Source organism: Cebidichthys violaceus, unplaced genomic scaffold (genome assembly GCF_023349555.1).
Source record: "Cebidichthys violaceus isolate CVI_PGR_0920_01 unplaced genomic scaffold, fCebVio1.0.p SCAF_3, whole genome shotgun sequence".
In the NCBI taxonomy this organism is placed as follows: Eukaryota; Metazoa; Chordata; class Actinopteri; order Perciformes; family Stichaeidae; genus Cebidichthys; species Cebidichthys violaceus.
The window spans coordinates 16013348-16030375 of NW_027176483.1; the positions used below are offsets into that span (position 1 = coordinate 16013348).

The 17028-nt window shown below is 43.0% G+C and overlaps 2 protein-coding genes across 4 annotated transcripts; both read right to left on the bottom strand.

Moving 5' to 3' along the window:
• Positions 1-18: 18 nt before the first annotated feature.
• panx2 (pannexin 2) lies at positions 19-8457 on the bottom strand. 2 transcript variants are annotated; one of them, XM_068724074.1, is made up of 6 exons: positions 8358-8457; positions 5533-6266; positions 3271-4385; positions 2969-3104; positions 2516-2701; positions 19-2128 (listed from the first exon to the last, which is right to left on the bottom strand). In XM_068724074.1, exons 2-6 carry the CDS (start codon positions 5759-5761, stop codon positions 1791-1793), a joined length of 2004 nt encoding a protein of 667 aa, XP_068580175.1. In that variant the 5' UTR covers positions 5762-6266; positions 8358-8457; the 3' UTR covers positions 19-1790. The 2 variants fall into 2 exon arrangements, with proteins under 2 accessions (XP_068580175.1, XP_068580176.1); XM_068724075.1 differs by lacking the exon at positions 8358-8457 and having other exon boundaries at positions 5533-5755.
• Positions 8458-10007: 1550 nt separating this feature from the next.
• mlc1 (modulator of VRAC current 1) lies at positions 10008-15209 on the bottom strand. Of its 2 annotated transcripts, none has more exons than XM_068723915.1 (12): positions 14914-15209; positions 14259-14585; positions 13663-13752; positions 13447-13500; positions 13210-13311; positions 12986-13087; positions 12748-12819; positions 12551-12667; positions 12373-12429; positions 11800-11922; positions 11448-11609; positions 10008-11167 (listed from the first exon to the last, which is right to left on the bottom strand). In XM_068723915.1, the coding sequence occupies exons 2-12, from the start codon at positions 14517-14519 to the stop codon at positions 11090-11092; spliced, it is 1218 nt and encodes a 405-aa protein (XP_068580016.1). In that variant the 5' UTR covers positions 14520-14585; positions 14914-15209; the 3' UTR covers positions 10008-11089. The 2 variants fall into 2 exon arrangements, with proteins under 2 accessions (XP_068580016.1, XP_068580015.1); XM_068723914.1 differs by having other exon boundaries at positions 10008-11170.
• Between the last annotated feature and the right edge of the window lie 1819 nt (positions 15210-17028).

Genomic DNA, 17028 nt, shown 5'->3' on the forward strand with positions numbered 1-17028 from the left:
CCATTATAACATTTCACACAGTACAATCAAAGTCTGGACTCTTTTCTCCACGTTTCCACTATCATTAAGACTGTCACAGATCTTTAAGACGTTAAGACGTCCTTTACTGTCTCAATGTTCAATCTACACAGAAAATCGGTTATAAGCAGAGCTGTGTTTCAACATATAACATGCTCTCACACGCACTCGTGCTACAAGTCTTAAAGTGCTTTTGGATGCATTTAGTGTGCTTGAGCAGTCCAATAAGGGGAGATTGTGCCAACCTGTGTCTGGATCATTTGCTATCCCCACCAAAAGATAATTGGTGTAATGGGAAAAAAGTGTATGTTTACTGAATGCCCCAGAAAAAAAGATAAGTATAGTATGCATAGGTCTACCGATCATGTAGGTAAGCCCCTGAACCACAGTACTAATGTCTTCTACAGTAGATGTCATATTGGTGTATGTCAGTGCACGCAGTTCCTTTATTGAAATTGCTATAATCGTGTATGCTGCTGCAAGAAATGTATATGGAGAGGTTGTGGTAGGCGCCCATCCCCTTGTCCACTCTTTCCCTGTGAAAAGTGCTGACATACCTTATAGGCTTGATTTCTACTACAAATAACAGACCAACTATTCTATTCTCTAACTATTAATTCCTTCTTAGAGCAGATATTGGCACATTGTGAGACAAGACAGAACTACCGAAAAAGGTTGAGATTGTGTCGGAGATGGCAAAGCTTAGTCATCATGTAATAAACCTTCCAGTGAGGCATGATTTAACGTCTTCTCAACACTTCATTCACTTCACATCACAGCACTCCCACAAGAAGCCAGCAGAACACAAAAGTCACATACTTTGAGTCCAGCTCCGTTCATCATATTGGAGCTGCATTTCTGTCATAGATATCTGGTGCCTATTGGACAAATCTGTCAGTTTCTCTGAGCAATATTGTAGTTGCACGTCACCTCACAACCCCACCCCTTCTGTTCATCTGCTGCTTCTTTATATAATATGCCGATTTACCTGTTATTAATGACGTGCAAATAGTCAAGTCAAGATCTGATACACGTTCCTAATCAACGGTGAAATGGAAATGACAAAGCCATGTGTTATATTTGTTTGTAACACCCCAGAAACACATCATATACAGTGTCTATACACGTATAGCGTTCTGTGGAATATGATGCTGCAAGCGCATACATTATTGCCACAAATATATTGTGATCTTTTGCATATTAATTGTGCAGATCTCAACTGTATTGCGTGAGCTACCTTTCTACTCGGCTATTGGGATAAAGGGACTAAGCGCTATCATATGTGTTTCAAATACATTTTGTTTGAAGCTATAATGCAGTCTTCTTTGCAGATATGCATCTGTAAAGTGTGTATCTTTTTATTCTTTTTAGAACGCTCATTCATCTCTCATCCTTTCATTAAGCCTTTTTTTAGTATAGCTGTTTGACCCTGCACTGTAGCACCCTGTTGAATCACTGCTGGTTTCGTTGGAGGCTGTTTAGCTGTACACAGTCATCCTGAGACATGAATGTGACATCGTAACCTACAGCAATACTCTGGTCAACATTATCAAACACACAAACGTTTGTCTTATCCTCACTGAGTAATTTTCCTATCTAAAAAGTTGAGCCCGCTTGCTTTTACGACGAGGCTTCCATGTCATTTCCTCACGGTCCAATCCACCCATCACAGAAGTGTGTGAGTTAAAGAGTGGAGGTGGCTGTTGATAGCTGTGATTGACATGGTGGTCATGTGCGGTGTGTGGTGTAAGTGTCCCTCTTCTTCTCCTCCTTCAACATTCCCCAGCAGCGATGAGCTCCCCGGGTCTCTCTGCCAGTCTGTCCCTACGGTGCTCTTCATCCTCTTCTTCCTCAAAGAGAGTATGATGTATACTCAGCAGCTGGTGTGTAGGGGCTCTAGTAAGGGGTGGTGGGTCGCACTCAGGGTTTTCCATTTGGGTGGGAGGCTCCCTTGGAGGAGATGGAGGGGGAAGAGGAGGAGAGGACTTGGGACTGAGGGGGTCCTCGCTGGAGGGAGGGTTCGGGCTCACGCCATTTACGTAAGTCGTGGTGGGTAGTGTCATCGTAGCAAAGGCAGTGTTGGTCAATTCTGGAGAGCAAACCTTCGTTTCTGTAGCAACAAGAAGAAAAGTAGAGGAGATCATCTAATTGTCAAGTGAAAACATAAAAGTATAGGCAGCTCAGCCCTTCTAAAAAACATCATCTCTACTCATACTCTCAAGGGTCAGCACATTTTGCATGCTAAGAATGATTGGCCATCATGGAAGATCATGGAAAGATGCATTAGTAATATTCACTAGGCAATCTACCAAATATAACAACATGTCACAAATATCTTTCCCATTGTCTGGACCAGGCTGTGGTTGCAGGCATATGCAAGGTGCAACTAGATGAGATGGGGAGCTGCATACTAATTCCTTTAATATTTGACCAGTAAAATGTGATGAATTTAACCCTGAACCAGAAAAAGCAAGTGTGAAGGAGAGATCAGGCTTACCTGTAATGGCACCAGACACATGAACAATAGTGTGTGTGCCTTCAAGGTATACTGTATCCATGTTGTGCTCTGAGGGAAGAGGCTCCGTGGTTGTGGCCTCCACCTTGGGCTTATGAATGGTCAGCATGTACGGGTGGACGTCCAGAGAGAAGTTGCGAGTGTGCTTTTTCTCCATCCCACTCAAATCTACGATTCAAAATGAACAGTCTGACTTAAAAGGAGAACAAAACAGAAAACCAAAAGCAATTAGATGAAAGACGCTAATTGTTTTGGTTTTAAAGTTTGTTAAAGCTTGAGAGGAATTGCAGAGTTTGATGATAACTGTCTGTGGGTGCGTCACTACGAGCGATCCCTTTCACATAACACATTTGATCCATTGCTAATATAGGAATTTTGATGAGCACAGCTTTAAATAAACATTTTGACAGACTTACTATTTATAGCAGTAGATACCTTTTATTGCAGGATATTGTGTGCTCTTGGTATCCAGAAGTGGTGCAATGAAGCTGTCCGCCACTGTCTTTCTTCTGACTGGTTTGGGTTTTTCAGGCTTGGTGTTATTTTCCAGACGTGTCAGGGTAAGAGGTTCCTTTACGAAGGACAGAAAATGCAAATACAGGTCAATATGTCACAGCTTCAACTTCAGTAGAGGGCCACTTCCTTTGCCTCTATAGAGAAAGAGTACAGTAGAATGTGTTTTCCTCTGCTAGCATCGATGCTGAATAAATGTTGATAAATTGCAACTCAGGCCTTACCTTGAACGACTGAGGAAGAGGATTTGAGCTCGAGATCCATTTCATCTTTTTGCGAGGCCGTTTGATGACCAGCGGCTCCCCGACCATCTCTCCCACTCCAAGATCAGAGGGGTCCATGTTAGGATCAAGTGTTTGTATCCCAGAGTCCCTCACAGTGGGTGTAGCGTCATGATTGGACTGTGCGAGCGCAGCCAACAGCTGCCTGACCACATTGTCGTACATGAGGTCACTCTCATTGGTGATGAAGTCCAGCCGGTTGAGCGACTTGATGTGGTCCCTGTTCTCGTTGCAGAACATGGCCAGGATGTTGATGTCACAGAACTGAGACTTCTGCCAGCGGCGCCGTGTTTTAATACCCACTTTATGCAGTTTGTCAAATACAAAGTTGGACTTGCGCACCACAAAGAGGTGCAGCAAATTAAGCAGGATGATGAGGTTCATGGTGCAGAGCAGAGCGATATCTACTGCAGCCATGATGCGCTGCAGCTGCACAGCAGGCAGCTTACAGTTGACCCTGAGCTTCAGCTCGTAGTAGCTGCTAATGTCTGGCGGCTCACCCAGCGCACAGGTGAACTCATTCTGCCTTTGGCGGGCATAGTAGGCGCTCAGGTAGGAAATAGGGATGGAACTGAGGCAGATAATAGCCAGGTGGCGTCCCAGGTATAACTTAGCCAGAAAGTTACTTTGGCCCCGTCTCTCTAAATACTTCTCGAACAGGTTCTGCTCGGGGCTTTTCTCTTTCTCTGCGTTCTCTATGATCTCCCTCCTCTCTCGCTCAGTTATGCCAGGTCCTTTGGACTGGATCTGCTTCTCGATCTTTGGGGCTCGGCCCTCAGCGGCTCGATGATAGCAGTTATCAATCTCTTGAAGCAGGAAATTGAGCTCTGAAGTGAGCCGCGTAGAGGCAAGGAACTCCCAGGCCAAAGCAGGAATGTACATGATTCCAGCGAAGGCCAGCAGGGCATAGGGCAGGAACTTGTGTTCAAAGAGCGAAGGCCAAAGGTGAGACTCCACACCAGGCACAGCATCCCGCAGCTCCGTCCAGCAGTAGCCTCTTGCATATAGAGCCTGGTCTCTGGTGAAGTTGTGTGGTGTGTAACAGTATATGGACTCCTCTGAGGAAAGTAAAGATAAAAGAGTCAGCCCAAAACATTACTTTAACATTTGGATGATTGTAGCTCATAATATAAACTGAGTATATTATCTAACAGAAAAATGCTACAATGCTACATCCTGGGTCCTAGTTTCAGAATTTCACACATCACTCCTATCAACTATGACGTTTTATTGGCAAGATCTGGAAATATGAAAACATATGAGGTCAGACAAACAGTTATAGTTATTTTGTAAAATAGTTACAATGGGGATTTTGTGTTGAATGCAACATATTCACATTTCCAATTAAATATTTTTCATCTATGTGATCTGTTTCATTCTTTTTTTTATCAAAGCTGTATTTCAGAGAATGTATTTCAGAGAATCTTCTAGAACCATTCATCTGTGTGTGTCTCTGATAACACTTTTTGAAATGATGATCTGTCTGGCTCAGATAGAGGAAGTAGGAGCACTTGTTCCTGTCAAAGTTGTTCTCTATCAGCTCTATCTGGTTCAGGGCTGCAGCAGGTCTACTTTAATCTTTTGAACGTACAAAGGATTCACTTGCTATCTAAATAAACTAATCATTTGTACTGAAAACTATTAGAAAAAGTCATTTTTAAAAGTCAGTGTGTATTCTTTTATGTTCCTGGTTATCAGGACAATATGTGCAATGATATTAGTTTGTCCCAGTCACAGAGGGCAGGATGCTGAGTCATTCAAAATTTGTTTGGCAAAGCCCTAAATATCATATTAAAACACAATAGTGAGGAAATACTGAAGAACTTGTCTAAACACCCACTTTTTTCTGCTGCTGGATTCAAACGCTCAGTCCCAGATGGTTATTGCTGCTATGCAGAGAGCCTGACTCAGCAGTGAACTAACGTCTCTCCCATCACAGCCGGCCCTATAACCTTCCTCTTCCTCCTCCTATCTCCAGTCGGCCTCTAGCCTTTCTAGCCCTCTCTAGCTTTCTCTGTCTGCTCCTGTGATGCACTTGTAAATGCTCCTTTTCCTTCCTTGCCAAATTTGCTTAAATCTCTTCTTATCACTGTCTGTCACAGAAGACACAAAAGCACTGCATGGCTAACTCAAAATACACAGTTGCTGCTGCCGCTTTGACAGTTTACTGTTGCAATGAACTCCCTCTAGTGGCAGAAGTCTCACCTGCAAAGTTCCTTGTGAAGACGAGGGTGACCAGCAGGATGGGGATGATGACTGTCCCTATAGTGACAACCCGATCAAAGGGCAACTCCAGTTTGAGCTGCACCATGAGGCCGGCCAGCAGCCCGCCCCTCTCATCCTGAGAGGAACCCGGCAGGATCAGCTCCTTCAGCTTCTCACCGGCGAGTAGAGCCGTGGCCATGTCTAAGTTTTGATCGAGGATGTTCTGCATCCGGAAACACAAAAGGAGCGCACTACAACCTCCCTCTGGACTGGAGAGGAGACCAGACCCTCCCTGCTGAACTTAAATACTCCTCAACACAGTGTGATACACTTGCACACACACACACACACACACACACACACACACACACACACACAGAGAAATGTGTGGCCAACTTCAGCCTCTGTCACCATGTGTGGAAAAGCAGCAGGTCATATTGTGTAAGTCTGCCTTCAGAGCTTTGGGATTTACAGTTACAGTTTCCCACAGCTCCTCTCTTTCAGAAGAACAAGCATGGCGTTCAGAAGCACTCTCCTCCCTCGGCTTCTTTAATGTACATCCCTTTGTTTTGCCCCATTTCTACAGCGCCCGGCCTCAGTCCCTACTCTCTGTGTGGCAGGTTGAAGAATGGGCTGAGTTTAGGAGGCGTCTTTGTGATCCCCAGGGAGAGGAATTGCTGGCTGAAGAGTTGTTACACAGGCTTCGGACAGGAGAAGCTCTGACCAATCTTTTCCTGAAAGAAAAGATCACCAGTTAGGATGGGACAGTATAAAGTTAAATTGTTTGTTGTTTTTAATAAAAGTACAGCGTGGTACAAAATATGCCATATCTGGGAACATATACACAATAGGTAATTAATACAACCATCTTCAATTGAGCCATATTGTGAATTAGAATTGTCTCACACCTTCCTCAGGAAAGCTCTGTGTCCCCATCCATCATCCTGTATGGTGCAGTCATGTAGCTGAGGACGACTAATCCTCCCTCTGTGACCAGTGGAGTGTGTGAATGTGATCACATCTTAACGGGGTGTTTGCCTTTGATCGAGCAAGGACACTAAAGGGCAAATTTATTTCCTGGGGGCTGGAGTTCACTAAAAAACTGAATTTATTCTGTGATTTTGACAAACGTTCTGTTCGCCTTGAGAAATTAACAACCTTAGTGATTTTTGAACACTGACTATGCTATTCCACAATTCATCCCCGGCCCGTCTCTGGACTCCTAGTGGTCATTATCTCTGTGGAACAGCATGTTCACACTGGGATGTCAGGTGAACACACACACTAGTCAGCGTGATGTCTCGTGTGTGTGCATACATGAGCATGCATACTGTATGCTTGTGCAGTAAATTGGCGCCTGCTGCATGCTCATTTGACTTGAAGGTTACGTAAATGTCCTCCGTGAGCAGTGTGTATATACATCAGCCCTTCCTACAAACAACCCTCAACCTCTCGCTCTCCTTCTTCCCCTTTTACTTTCCCTCCCCAGTGCTCCCTCTGCCCTCCTCTAAATGTCCTCTTATGATGCAAAAACACACATCAATGAAATCCTTAAAGGCCAAGCGCTCCAATCCAGGGCTGGAAAGTGGACTTAATATCTCTAGGGGTGAAACTTGCTGTTTCATGAGTACAGGGGACTCTCACCCACACAGAGCGGAAGATCATAAGGAGAGGATTTTTTTTTTAAATATCATCACAGAAGAAATATTCAAAGCTGCATGTGTTAATGCTGACAACCAGTCATTGGTGTTATAACTGTCCCTCATGACATACCATACAGTACAGATTTTACACTGCTCTGTACAGTGACATTCAAGGTAACTATCCACATCCTCAAACACTGTCCCAAGAAAGAGGAAATAAACTTTGCATAATTTAAATTTAAAGGGGCAGGATCACATTCTAGCTGCTCGTTTAGAGGCGGCACTGCTATCTGTAAGCCAGACAATGCCCTTCAGTTGGGACGATGCTACCAGTGTTTAGAGAGGGAATCCCACATTCTTTGGCTACATACAGCATCCCGCTTGGCTATGACCCGCGCAGCCGGCTACAAAAGAGTAGAGCTGGGCTCCAGGACAACAGCTGAAGGAGACCAGCCCCATTCATTCCTTATTAATTAGATGATGGCCGAAGAGGGAAGAACTTTGTCAGCGCTCCTGGATCCAACACTTGTTCGCAGACATTCAGATAACAAATCTGATAACTATGGCAGACCAATGATACATCCGAGAAAGATGCAAATACAGATACAAGACCACCATAGAGTATCCTCACTCAAGTGTTTTGCTCACTTTTGACTCATCAGTGAGTCCCCTATGGGAACACTGCAGGGACATTTTATCAGAGGATCATTATGTTCTAGTTAGCTCGTGTTGAACCCTAACAGGTCTCTGAGACCAGGACTCTGGGATAATTGCAACCAGGAGGACCACACTTCCACCACAGACATTGCATTGCAGTGAATTGCAGCTGCCCGCAGATGACGAGCCGTTTCAGCTCCTGAGCGGCGGATAGTTCCCAGATAGCCAGCCGGAGACGAGCTCATCAACATCAACATCAAGTGGTAGTGTGAGCGCGCTGCTCTGTGTGTGTGTGTGTGTGTGTGTGTGTGTGTGTGTGTGTGTGTGTGTGTGTGTGTGTGTGTGTATGAGAGAAGAGGAGATCCTGCTGTCGGCTGCTCTTGCGATGTTCAATACCAGCATCACCTGTCCACACTGGAAGATGGACCAGCACCAGAAAAACAAAAAACACTCACTCTGCGGTGCTAACAACGCGAGCCATGTGCATGCAGTAGGGGGAAATAATAATACAAAAAATCCACTCACCATGTCTCGCTGCATCTCCCGGGACGGTAAGAGTTAATCTGCAGTGCGGGCGAGCAGCTACAGCATGTATCCGAGCACACCGGTTTGTTCCGCCTTTTCTCCCCCCTTAGATCCCCTCCCTCCTGCAACCCACTCCTCTCTCTCCTCCCTGTCCTGCCTCTTCCTCGGGAACGAGATAACACATTAAGATTCTCCGGTTCAGAGCACCATCAGCAATGCGATCGAGATTCACATTCACAAGGACAAATGGTGTGTAAGAGGAGATGCTGAAAAAAAAATCAATTATAAGCTAATGGAAGAATCAATATCATACTCATATAATAATTTTTAGAGATTTATCATTGAATATATAATATAATAATTAAATATTACAGATCTAAAGTCCCATAGAAATTGGTCAAGTGTTATGGTGACATCATCAGTGATAAAATACCGTAAAGGTAGATATCTAACTCTCGTTTGAGAGTACAAATAAATTGTCTAGTTTTCATTTGGCTAAATAGTAGTTGGATAACTATCGGCTACTATTCAAATCCCGTTTGTTCAGTCATAACTATAAGGCACTAGCTTTTGTATCGATAGGTTTATCCAGCCTGCCCATCATCTATGTGTGGGACTGACAAACTCAATGGGTGTGACGAATATCTGGGTGTCCTGATGCAGTGGAGGGTAACCTGAAGTTTGAAATAAAGTAAAGCCTTCTGCAACTGATAGTGGAGGAGACTTGATATGCGTATGTGGAGATATTTACAATAGAGTCTTTTAGGGAAGCCCAATGAAAATAATGCCTTTAATAAAATATATGTATTAATAATGCTCTTTCTGAATGATTAACACATCACTGCTGAACGGGGACAGTTTTACAGCATCAGGGTAAGTTTGCTTGAGGTCTCCAGCAGCCTCGTGCTCTCCGTTTGGATTCAAGACGATGTGCGCACACCAGCCGGACCGAGCCACAAGTCAGTTCTCCTCAAGCCGGTTTCCGCCGGTTGGGGAAGCCGCACCTCACTACGTCTGCTTCCAAATATAGTGTCTCTCTCTCTCTCTGTATCTTTCTCTGTGTGTGTGTGTGTGTGTGTGTGTGTGTGTGTGTGTGTGTGTCTCTCTCTCTCTCTCTCTCTCTCTCTCTCTCTCTCTCTCCTCTTTCTGTCTCTCGGTATCATTCCAGAGATCTTGAAGATGTTCATTTTGAAGAACAAAAACCCAGTCTTTTCTTTATAGGCCTCATATGATCAGAAATATACTCAATGCTCTCTTTTTTAGGTACAACAGTAAACTGTACCCGACACCATGACCTCAATTCTTAAACACATAATTGAATTACCAACTCAATGGCAGTGTCAACAAAAACTGAACATAGACTTCATTAAAGTAGTCGTTATAGCAGAACAGTTGTATTGGATTGATTTAGATTGTACAGATGAAATAAAGTGGCCACGAAGTGTATGTTTGGAATTTTGGCAAACCAAAACTGGCTATAAATGTTTTACATGAGTAAAAACTTAAATGCATAATATTTCAGTGTTTTCTTCAATGTGTCACCTTGGCCTTCTGAGGCATAATCTTATATATAAGGGAGGGAAATGACTCCTTTTAATGATAATATATCAGGTGGAGTGTCTAACACAGAGAGAACTGGAGGGATGGGAGGACATTAACAGAGGAAGGAATTTAAGTAAATTAGCATAGTAGCAAACAAGGGTACAACAATACTTAGAACACATTTCTGATTTCCATACAAAGCAGGGGAGTGAAAAGTTGTTTTCAGTAAACATGCATGTTAATATAAATCCCATTTAGTGTAAAGATCACATCCTGACATCTAAAAATAGGATAATAACTGAACAATATTCCATAGAATGTTATTGATCCAGGTAATTAGTGTCATACAAAATGTATTTTTGCTTCGTGCCATTTGTACTTTATCAATGGAGCAACATTAAACAACCATAAATCATCATACACACATGTTTACTTACAGGTGATGACAAACATATTATTGTCCTTAATAAAACAGAATTTCAGTTAAAATGTTTTACATCAGTAAATCTGCAACATTGATAATTGATGGTGTAATAAGTTGTTGCAACCACTAGCACACCACTGTACACAAGGAGACACAAAGAGGTCAACTACTGAACAAAATATAACTTACAGTCAAGAGAGTGCAAAGACAAGTCAGTGTCAGTTTCATTTGTTGATTTTTATACTGTCATACTTTACATCCTACGGCCTCCAAAATAATGCTGACAAAATAGCATCATCCATAAATCCAGAATGAATGCTGTTGAATGCATTTAGAACAAAGTGTACATGTTTGGAGACATCACAAAACTATGTGTTAAGGCCTGAGTGTCAAAGTGAAAAATAATAATTAAACAACAGAGAACGTTTTAATGCGCAGGTCAAATAATGCTCACTACAGTAAGCAGGCAAAAATTATAAAAAAAGAAAAAAAAGAAAAGGGATATCAAATCAAAAATGCTGAAAGCATTATGGTCTTAATCAAAAACAAATAAATTCTTTCAAACTTCTCTCTCTCAATCTTTCGTTCCTCACTTCCTTCTCTCTTTTCCGCTATGTCTCTCTCTCTCTCTCTCTCTCTCTCTCTCTCTCTCTTCATCTCTGAACACATCGTTATTGCTTTTTCTTCCTTCCAGTGTGTTCTGTCTCAGGATTGTACTACAGAGTTTCCACTTCTCATCAAACTTCTCTGTGTGCTGTAGGACTGTTCACTGGGCCATTTGGACCACAACTGCCTTCCAGGCTCTGTCTTTGTCAAAATCCTGCAGCGTTCCATTGGCTGCTTGCTGCTGAGGGAGCAGAGCAGCAGGAGAGAGAAGACATATAGAAGGGGAAAGATGACCAAACATTGAGATAAATGATGTGTGAAGGATGAGCAGCACGTGTTTCTAGCTCATATATTTTTATGTCATCATATTTAAATGTCCTTTACATGAGCTAAAGCTGGTGAGAAACGTCCAGAAGATAATTCAATATATATCATTTGTCATATTCACAAATGTTGTTGGAGGTGGAGAGACAGGCAAGGAGGGAAAAAGAAAGAAAGATTTTGTTTACCCGCCTTACCTCACAGTAATGGGTTGGGCTTTGCATTCGGTCATCGTATTCTGGAGCCCCCATGCGGAGCTGACTCTTGTAGGAGGCACAGTGCACCACAGTGGCTGAAGTTAGAATTGCCTGCACCAGCAGCAGCACCATCAGAATCAGCAGCAGGATGTCGTAGGATTGCTGGTCCACACACACACACACAACACACAAACATTTAATTAGATGGTTCTAAATGAGATTTCTCAATGATTCAATCTTCAGTTTTCTCTGAAATCTGTTCTTTTATTTAGCTCAAGGCTGGATAGCTAATGCCTCCTGGAAAGCCTGCGCACTGCAAACCACTGGTGAATTTTTACTTCATTAAACTCACCTTGGCTGTAGGCACATCATGCAGGAAAATTTCAATAAAGCTGATCACACTGCAAGAGAGGAAGCCGGAGGCTGAAAAGAGCAGGGGAGACGTCACGCTGCTGATGGCAATCAACACCTCCACCTGAGAGACACCAAGAGAGATAAAAGGAATGGAGAAAAAATGTTTTTAGATCCAGAAGAAAGTATAAAATAGACTAGACATGTTGTTGTTCATGATAAAGATAATCCCTCCTCAGCAGACACCCATCACTACATATGGTAGACAAGTAACTTTCATTATTTCGCACCTTTCAAGAGCAGAATGTCACAAAGTGCTTCAAAATAAAATAAAAATGCCACACTAAAATCAGCACCAAAACAGAGCATTCTCCTGCATCAACATGCATCAAGATATCAGATCTCTTCTCAGAGACTCTGAGATGAGCTGTGTTCCATACTACCTCCCACTGAGGTCGCAGTCACTTAAGTGGATCCGTATTTTAACAAACACTCACAGCTCCAAATAGATGATTTTAACTGATCACATCCATCCTTCAAAAGAATTAAGAGCAGAGTATTGCCTCGTACTCACCAGACATCTGTTGGGGTATTCTGACACAACATGACTCGCAATAGCACTCGGGAAACACTGCAAAGGATTTAAGATGAGATACTAAGTTATGTGATAAGGCCAGTTAGGCATCTTAGTAATCACTCTGAACTGCAATCTCTGTCATAATGAAAATCATATTTTAGTAAGAAAAACTCACAGCGACAAGGATCCAGAAAAATGTGACAGACAAGTAGGGGCCGGGTAGCAAAGCGTCCATGTTGAGTGCAATAATTCCTCCGAATACAGCAGAAATTCCCACAATTACTTCGATTACCTATAAGAGACATTCTTCAGTGATTGATAAGCATTGGCCAGACAGAAATATCATATGCAACAAAACTGAAAACTACTCACAGAATAGGCTTTAAGGAGTCGAGTGGGGAACACTGCAGGCTTTAGAACCACAGACCTGTCATACGTCACCGGCTAAAAGTTGGATGAAGGTTGAGAGGAGTTAGGATGGAAGAGTGAAAGCTATACGGAGAGTAAAAGAGGAGACGCATCAGATGGGGGCTTAAAAGCAATCAGTCACTCACACACACACACACACACACACACACACACACACACACACACACACACTAATACACACCTTCCTGTGGCAGCAGCAGTCCTCTGCAGAGCGGGCTGACAGGATGACGGTACTGGCCATCAACACCTCCAGCACAATCATCAGGATGAGGTTGAAGTTGATCTGAGAACAGTCAGAGACGCAGAGCAGAGACACAGAAATGCTTTATTTTAATAAATAACTTGAGTCCCTTACGTGCAACCGAAGGATTGATAGTTTCCATTTTATTGCTATGATGCATTTACATTGACAGCAGAAGGGTTCAGGACCAGTTTACATCCAAACCAAACCAGGCATGTGGTCGTCACCGCAAATGTTGACACATACATCACCTGGAAATCTGATACCTTGAAAAAAACAACAACCAAGAAGACACATGACCTTCAATAGTATCAAGCCGCAATTGCCGTGAGGAAATTCAATTAAGAAGCCATTAAAATATAATTATCTTTTTGCCTTTGGTGTGTTAATTGTTTACTCACTGCAACATGTCTGTTCTTGGCAATGGCGAAACTGGCGATCGCAGCAGGGATGCCCTGTGAAGAACAGCAACAAATGAGCTGCGGAATCTTTCTATTTTAGCAGATGCCGTCTGAAAATTTTGTGTGATCGGCATTTTGACAAGATAGTCTAATCTGAACACTTATCAAGGTACAGCTGTATAGTTATGTGACTGTGATTGCATGACGGTCACTTACAGAGCCTGCAGCACAGCGTAGGTAGTCCATGGCAAAAGGAAACACATTTCCCAGGTACAGAGAGAAACCAGATGTGATGAGCAGACTGCCCTGAGGACACACACAGGCATGCATGCATATACAAATACAGAAACTAATCAATGTGTCCAACAAGTAAGACTGCACAAGAGTACTGATGTTCTCTCTCACACACAAACACACATATTTAGCAATCCATAACTCTGAAGTGCCCAGTTAACCAGATATAACATGATACACGTAACAAACTGCTGACATTTCAAATACTGACAGGGAGCAAACCCATCACATCCATCCACATCCACTTTAATAACGTTTGGAATTTATTTATTTGTTTCCTCAGAGTAACTTTGCAAATGCATTCGATTAGAGTTTGCACATTCTGGAGACGTATTGTTGTCTCTGCTCGTCTAAATGTGGAAGCACAAAACAAGACTTTGTGTCGCCATGCCACTCAAAATTTCTAGATTGGGATGCTGTCTCATCAGAAGAAGAAAAAAAGACCCCAACCTTTAACATTTTGAGTGTTATGGACTAAATAGATACACCCTGTGATGTGCCTCCTTTGCTCCTCTCACCCCTATGAGGACACTGTAGAGCCAGGCCCTGTAGCTGAAGCAGGGGTGCTTTAGAGGCTCCGGCTGGGCCAGCTGCAGGTCACTGGCCCTCACGTCCACTGTGAAGCTGTCCCGCTCGGGCCTATACCGCTCCCCCCTGTCTGGTCTTCTCTCCACTCCCCTGTCTCCCCCTCTCCCCAGCGTCCCACCGCCCCTCTCCAGAATGGGCATGTGGCTGTAGGTGAACTCCTCTCTGGCTGAGAGCTCGTCGCACTGCATCATTGAAACAGCTGGTGGCTAACTTCAATGACTTCAATGATGGGATGGGCCGAGTGAGGATCACAGCCTCTGGGAAAGGAGAAAAAAATTGTAAAAGCTGCATAAGTTTAGGACCTATGTCTTTTGATCTGTTTTCAACATGCTTCTTCGCTGCTGTTCTCTTCAACATGAGGCTCATGAGTTCATTTTCAAAATGAGGATGACAATCAAAGTACTTCAACATAGAACATCAGGAAAAAAATCAATGGAAAGTGCATTAAACTAAAAGAAAATGAGCCATTAGGCTATTATTAACGCAACATGTCAAAAACAACCCCCTCCTTTAGTCTGCCTGAGCGAAGAGGACACCACTTTTTCCATCCTCCTCTTTTTCCCATATTGCTCCCTCCATACTCACCTGTTGTTGAGTCTCTTGCAGAAATATTGTCCAGCATAAAGTATCCTTCAACAACTGAGATTAGATCACCACATGGAAGACAGCTTGTTTGTGTCTGCAGCTCCTTCTGCTCCCCATCTCTCCCCCTCAAACTTACACTCCCTCTCACCCCCACTCCCCTCCTCTCTCTCTCTCCCTTTCTCTCTCTCTCTCTCTCTCTCTCTCTCTCTCTCTCTCTCTCTCTCTCTCTCTCCCTTTACAGGACGCTTCTCAGTTTTGAAAAGTTTTTTTTTTGAGCCCTTCAAAGCGTGGAGCTAAAACACATGGCTCTTGTGCTGCCAGCCTACTTTGTGCCAAAGAGAGAGCGCCTGTGCATGACAACAAGGAGAGGAAGAAGGGGCTCGCGCTGGGGGCAGAGTTAGTAGGGCAAACACCCTTTTTTTCACTCCCATTTGCACATGCACACACACATGCACATCAAACCCACTCACATAACTGAACAATAGATGCTCAGAAATGATTGCATGCAACACACAAAGACACATCTTTACAAATTCCAGTTCATAGCAAGAAAAATTAAGCAGCTACAGAGGAGAATTCAGATTAATCGTCGTGTAGAGTGTCAATCGGTTGTTTCTTTTGCCTTAATAGTTGAATGTGTCCCCCTCTGGAGTTCCCCTCACGACTTCCCTTGTTGTTACTTAGCCCTCTACACTTGCAGTTCACAGCCCAGTAAATTAAGATGCCCAGCAGTGCTTAAGAAAAGAGGCAACAGAGGCATTTCCACATCTTAATCACATGATCTCCTGTCAGACACAACTAATCTGATGATGCTTTCTGCTTTAAATAAGAATCTCCCAACAACACGTTCAGGAGTAAATCCTATTGGATGATGACATATTGTGTTAGTGTGTGTTTTCATTGTGTCATTGTATAAGCATGTACATGTATGTGCACCTCGGGATTCCATTCAGTCTTTAACACAGCGGAGCATTCTCAGCTCAACATTGTTCCTGGGCGGTGGTAACTATGGTGACTCCTTAACAACTGCTGTCCCCCCGTCCCTCGCCATTCTAATGTCTCTGCCCAACACACATACCAAACTCACTCAAAGAGAGGAAACTATAGTGCAACAGTTCTCTGGAGACATTAAAGGGGATCTGAGGAACACTAACAAGATGAGACACAATTCAATATCTGGGAATGGAAAAAACAAAAAGCCTGTCTGGACAGGATTGTTTACTTCCCGTAATTTGATTGTGAGAGTTTATCATTTTGTAAACATCTAAAAAATTGTGGAGCCAAACAAACCCTGCAACCCTGAGTAGCCTGTTGTCTCTGACATTTGTGTCATATCAAGAAAAATGAATATCAGTATCATGTTTGGCCCTTGGTTTTCACTGTAGCAGGCTGGCACAAAGCCTAGGGCCAAAATTACAATCATTGTACAAATTAATATCATCTAGGCCTAACAGCACCATGAATCGGTTATTTTAAAGATGTACACAGTGCATGTCTGCATGAGAAGTGCAGCATGTCATTGACAGCAGCAGTACAGAGCGACACTTTGCTTTTACCCTCTTACGCAAGAGAGAGAACCAGTAGGTTAGAGAACAAGGCTGCGTCTGTTATCTCTGCACAGCTTTGGTTCTCTCTTTCTACTTCTCTTTACATGTTTCTTTTTCCCTTCTGATTTGCCTTACACCTGTCTGTCTCTCTCTCTCACTCTGACCGTGACAACCCCTTTGAACCTCCGCCTCTTTGTACTTTCCGGCACATCTGCAAACTGCTTCAATCTGTATGAAATATAGGCTACAGCATATTGGCTCTCCCAGACATTAAAATAACAGGCACTTTATCATATTAGTATGAAGCAAACTGATACAATGTAGTAAAGGGTTTTCTAACAAGTCCAAAAAACCCACAAACAATAAACCCAAATAAATATCAATAGTGAAATATTGTTAGCGAGTGTATAGAAATCCATTGTATTTATCTTTCACTAGCTCTTTTTTATTTTGAAACTCTTGGCACCTATTAAATTGTACATCTTTATTTTTCCTAATGTAACATTCCTAGCTAGCTTGCCCGAAAAAACACTGGCAAATGAACCACTGAACACCTGTTAATCATCCT